The sequence below is a fragment of the Mytilus californianus genome, unplaced genomic scaffold, assembly GCF_021869535.1.
Source record: "Mytilus californianus isolate M0D057914Y unplaced genomic scaffold, xbMytCali1.0.p SCAF_4, whole genome shotgun sequence".
Lineage (NCBI taxonomy): Eukaryota > Metazoa > Mollusca > Bivalvia > Mytilida > Mytilidae > Mytilus > Mytilus californianus.
In genome coordinates, this window is record NW_026262690.1 from 106,777,171 (window position 1) to 106,783,367 (window position 6,197).

Below are 6,197 nucleotides of genomic sequence, written 5' to 3' on the forward strand. Positions count from 1 at the left end.
TGTTACATATAAAAAAGCTCAAACGTCCTGTGTCCATCTGGTCACGCCTTGTCTTTCTTGATCAAGATAATGCGTTGCCCGATCTTTCACGATCAATTTTGATGAAAAATCAACAAAATTCAATGTTTTCAAAAACAAAATGAACGGTTTCATGGGGAAAAAACTTTTATTTTACTGTACTATCAGACACACCAAAGATTCAGTTTCAAATACATCATTATATATCGGAATGTGACCATTATAGGTACAAAATGTGTTATTTTTTTAATGAATCCCTTAGACTTGTGTTGCGCCTTTTGTGTTTTCTCATGAAGTATTGCATATTTTCTTTACCTTATTGCTCAATGTTATTGACAAAGTTGAACCATTTTGACAAACATAACTTTTTTTTCGGATTTGTTCCACGTTTTGAAAATACAGCATATTTTCCACAGATTTTGAAGTAGAATTACAATTAATTACATTCACGAACCGATACCAGATCTTTCACGATCCGATCGCAATGCCTGACCACCGTTAGGTATTCTTTCACGATCATTTTTCTCGATATACCGAATGACAGCCGTGAGTAAGTCAACGTAATGATAAAAAAGTCTGAATTTATCATTACATTAAACGTAATAGATAAAACAACAAATTATATTTTAGCAATCAAATGAATCTATAGTTTATTCTATATCATTATATGTTTGGTTGTCATAGAAATCTGTTTGTAATTTTGCAAGTGTTTTATAAAGTAAAAGTGGTGAGAACATTTAATTTGTTTACATACAAAAATTACTGTTTTTCCAAAGGTTGCATTCCTTTTAAACGTATCTGTGTTTATAGATAAAGTCACGCTAGGTCTATATCTCAACAGGTAAGTGTCCCAGATATTGGACATTTTACTTCCTTGTGAAAATTCTTTTCCATCAAAATGTTCATGGTAAGAATGTTAAACTAATTCAATTGCTCATTTATTTTTACTCCAACAAATTCAGAATGTATAATACTTTATCAACAGTCCTTAATTATATCATATAAGAAATCTTTAATTCTTTAAACAGAAAATTGAAACATAAGGTTCATAGTGGCTGAAAACTCAGGCGCTTGGGGTATAGATCATTTCCCTAGTTACATATATTTTAAATAGAAATTCTTTACTGTGTTTTTGCACATACCAAAACTAACAATTGGAAGTTATTTTTATGTGCCGCCTAACTTATCTTTTCTTTTGGGTGTGATATAAAAATATGTAAAACTGAGAGTAAAGAGGGAGGGTCCATTCCCCGAGCGCTTGTTGTCGCAAATAATAGAATTGTATAGATATATTGAAATCCCGCTAATCCAATCCCTTAAACACTGTTATGTAGGAGAGCATAACATATGTTATATTTCATTTTTTTTCTTTGAATGCGTTTTATGTAAACAGAATTAATCTTTTTGATAACCTACATTTTGTTTTATTTTTTAAGATCATCGTTCTTTACTGAGCGAAAGGCAAATTTAATTCATAACAAGAATATGTTTTACTTAAAAGGGTCTTTCATTTTGTTTGAAAAATTGGACGTTTTAACCTTTATTATAGATCTTTTGAAATATTTTTTAACAAGATGTACAGTTATTAATATTTGAACAACATTGTTGAATAGGGATTGTGATTGGTTTGGAAAATTGTGTACATTTTCTTTCTGCAACTATTGTACACAGTGTTCTTGTTACATGGCTTTATACTTATACATTTTAAAACATTTATAATCCAAGTTGTGATAACTTGTGACTGATATTGTTTGTTTCAAGTATCCAATAGATGAGTTTCAATGATGTCCATTTCTTTTCTAGTCCAATATCTGATCTGTCTATCGATCTGTCCATTCCTTAATTCATCGGTGAATTTCATCTTTTCAATAAGTAAACTGCTTTAGCCAAATGAATTTTATTGTATTTACAAGGGATTTGATAAAAAAATATTTTGTTTCTATTGGATATTCATATTAAAAAAAAGTACAAATAGCATTGATTTTTCATTAAAAAAATGTTTCTTTTTGATGCATATTATCTATATAAAATAGTTTGCTTTTGATTACAGTTGAGCAAAAATGATTAGTTCCGAGAGAAAAAAACTTTCCATACCATAAAAGATGTATGGTCGGTGCCTAATGTATACCATGTGACAACTCACAGAGAGCCCGATTTGAGAATTGTTTTGAGAATGAACGCGTTAAATTTAGACTAACTCTAAATGATAATTCAATTTAAATAAAAAGTTAAATCTAACATTTCAATTACGGATATTACCTTTTTGGTCAAAATTATTTTTTGGGGTTTTACAAATAGCACATAAAACAGCAATATCGAAAAACTAAAAGAGGACGGATGGGTGGGTTTACATTAATTATACATACAATAAACTCAACAATCTGACCTTGGATATATTCCGTTACTTCCTAGCAGATCGTGCATTCAGAAAAATGTGAACAGTGCTATAGCTGTTAAAAGTTATATGCCGTGTAATCGAATTAAGACATGCGAGTTACATTGATCTGTGCATGAACTGGCGCAAGTCTTGCCTTCCTCTGATAACGCGATTTAACGGTCAAGCCCTTTAAATCGAATTATTATTTTGAATATCATTCGACAAGCAATTTTATGTATATAGATGAAAGCGGGAATTTGAAATTTTCTATGAAATTGTTTGTTTTTTACCGAAAAGAACCAGAACAGAATCGTTATCAAATTGACAAATCAAATACCTGTTTGTTCAAAGTAAACCGCTTTATCATGATTATCATATTAGCATTAGTTGCGATATAAGCTGCCGTATTGTACGAATATTGATATCTACATAATACATAAATAAAACCATATTTGGTTTTATCAATTTGAATGGTCCGAGGGATTAACTGAGGGACGTTTTTTTTTCTTGAAATTTACCCGCTATTCTTTTCTTGAAATTGAAAAAAATACCGAACACCTAAGATATGGATCATTCATTTAAAATTGATATGATAAAAGGTCGATGGTGTGTATACGTTAATGAAGCAGCAACCTAACGACGCAATCAAAATATAAAAGACATCGGGTTAGTTTGATTTGTCAGTACAGATCTTTCCCGAGTGCTTAAAAATACGACTCAGCATGTGTTAAAGTGATAAATAAAGTTAACTCATTTGAAATTAACACGTTGTCGCGAAGATGCAAAAAGTGTTTGATACATTAAATATTGATATGAATCGACCATTCATAACCATAAAAGGCCTATTGTAATATATGGGTGTCAACTATTTTACCAATCTGAATATTGCTTTATCTTATAGAAAAAAAATCATACATTTCAGAACTGAAGAGAAAGGCATAATGGCCTCATTGTTAAAACACGTTTGTACAATTTGCCATGATGATGGAATCTCTAACGAAGCAGACACGTGGTGCACAGAATGTGAATTTTTCTTTTGTGGAGACTGTGAAAAACCTCACAGAAAAACCAGACTGTACAAGAATCATAAAACCATGTCCGTTGAAGATTATCAAAAACTACCTGCTTTCATGCAAGAAAGAAGTAGTCAATGCAAGGATCATAACAAGAAGTTTGAACTTTACTGTTCCTTCCATTCCTGTCCCTGCTGTGTCCAGTGCATCACCGATAAACACCAGAAATGTCAAGACTTGAAACCACTCTCCGATATCCTTAAGCAAGTAAAATCATCTGCCTCAGTTCAGATTTTCGAAAAAGTTATGAAGGATGTAAAGGAAAACTTGGATAAGGCAATAAAATACTTGAAAACCAGGATCAGTACAAGCAATATTCAGGAAACAAAAGCCGTTGAGGAAATCCGCAGTATAAGGAAGTCGTTAGTTGATTACCTAAACAAATTAGAGCAGCAAATAATCTCTGACTTGGGGTCTAAACATAAAAAGCTGATATCCAATATGGGCACTCTCTTACAACAAATAGAACAGCGAGCCAGTCAGATAGGTCAAATGCAAACCGACTTTACCAAAATGACACAATATGCAACTGAGTTACAAATGTATGTTGGTCTGACAGAAATTGAGAAAACTACATCAGAAGTCGCAAAATATATAGAAAGTTTACAATGTGGGGACCACTTTGATGAGAAGAATTTAGAAGTTAACATTTCATCTCATCTTCAATCAATACTAGAAAATGTGGAGTCGTTTGGAGATGTTAATATCAATACCACCTTTTCTACTCTCCGACTTAAAACCGGAAGAAAAGATCAAGCCCAGCATTTAGTTCCAAACACACCTGGAATTGAACAAATTAGGCCATCTTTGTTGAGACGATTGACAATTCCTAAAGATATAAAGTCTTCAGAAATACATGCTTGTCTAATTTTACCTGATGGTAGATTCATAATACTTGATTACAGAGGGAAACAACTACTGCTGTTTAGTAATGATGGTACCTTAATCAGAAAAGTAGTTACATTCACAAATGGGCCATGTGATGTTTGCTTTGTCCGAAATAACACAGTAGCTGTCACGTTAGGATCAGCAAGGGAGACAGCATTGGTGGATGTAGAAAAGAAGGAAATTATTCAAACAATTAAACTCTCCCATTTTTGTAATGGAGTAGCAAGTGATGATAACATATTGGTCATCAGCTGTGTTGATAAAAGTACTTTAGTGAATCGTATTGATAATTCGCATACAATCTTAAAAGGCGTTAAGACTTATCGTATTGCATTATTCAATGGGAATATCTATGGAACCAATAACTCCCAAAACAACATCTGCTGCTACAAAAGTAGCGGAGAACTTCTATGGTCATTTAAGCACAATGGCATTGTCAATCCAGAAGGACTTACATTAGACAAGAATGGCTTCATTTATATAGCTTCTTATGGAAACAACAGTATCGTGGTAGTATCGCCCGATGGTAAAACCTGTAAGACAATACTATCAGAGTCTGGTGGAATCAAAGATCCTCATGCAATAGATATCAACAGGGAAACAGGAATGATGCTGCTGTCATATGAAATAAGGGATGATAGTAGCGATAACTTCTATAATACAGCTTTAGTTTTTAAAATCTAAATTATACATCAATATCTATTTGTGCTTAGTGTTTTTAAACTATGTAATAAAATGTGTCATATCTGCCTTTTGATGACAATTCTATTCTTAAATTAGAAATTCAAATTATTCCCACTTTTAGACGAAATAAAATTTCCATAATATTTCAGTTCACAAAGGAATTAAGAGTAACTAATAAACACAGTTGTGTGGCAAATATTATGACACAACAAAGTGAGAGTAACTAATCATCACATTTGTGTGGGAAATAGTACGACAGAATAAATAGTTTCTGTAGTATGACACAATACATTAAGAGTTACTAATTAAGACAGTTATGTGGCAAAAAGTATGCCACACCAAAAACAAGAGTAACTAATCAAGACAGTTGTGTGGCAAATAGTATGACACAACAAACTAAGAGTACATATTCAGCACAATTGTGTGGCATATATTATGACTAAGAGTAACTAATCAACACAGATAAGTGTCAATTAATATGACACAACTAAATAAGAGTAGCTATTCAAAACAGTTGTTTGGCAACAAGTATGACACAGCAAGACAAGAGTAACTAATAAACACAGTTGTGTGGCAAATAATATGGCACAAGAAACTAAGAGTAACTAATCAACACAGATAAGTGTCAAAAAGTATGATACAACAAAAATAGAGTAACTAATTAAAACAGTTGTTTGGCAACTAGTATGACACAACAACACAAGAGTAACTAATAAACACAATTGTGGGGCAAATAGTATGACACAACAAACTAAGAGTAACTAATCAACACAGATAAGTGTCAAATAGTATGACTCAACAAACTAGGAGTACCTATACAGCACAACTGTGTGGCATATATTATGACACAACAAACTTAAAGTAACTAATCAACTCAGATAATGGTCAAATAGTATGACACAACAAAATAAGAGAAACTTATCAAAACAGTTGTTTGGCAACTAGTATGACACAACAACAAAAAACAGTAACTAATAAACACAGTTGTGGGGCAAATAGTATGACTCAACAAACTAAGAGTACCTATTCAGCACAATTTTATGGCAAATATCATGACACAACAAACTAAGAGTAACTAATCAACACAGATAAGTGTCAAATAGTATGACACAACAACATAAGAGTAACTAATCAACACAGTTGTTTGGTAACTAGTA

At 32.1% G+C, this 6,197-nt stretch overlaps 1 protein-coding gene across 1 annotated transcript; it reads left to right on the top strand.

Annotated features, from left to right (window-relative positions):
* The first annotated feature begins 875 nt into the window (after positions 1-875).
* Positions 876-5,106, top strand: LOC127737030 (uncharacterized). Its single transcript, XM_052247575.1, has 2 exons — positions 876-925; positions 3,318-5,106. The coding sequence occupies exon 2, from the start codon at positions 3,337-3,339 to the stop codon at positions 5,038-5,040; it is 1,704 nt and encodes a 567-aa protein (XP_052103535.1). The 5' UTR covers positions 876-925; positions 3,318-3,336; the 3' UTR covers positions 5,041-5,106.
* The last annotated feature ends 1,091 nt before the right edge of the window (positions 5,107-6,197 follow it).

Coding starts and splice junctions, on each gene's coding strand:
- LOC127737030 (XM_052247575.1), top strand. CDS start 3,337: ATGGCCTCATTGTTAAAACACGTTTGTACAATTTGCCATGATGATGGA.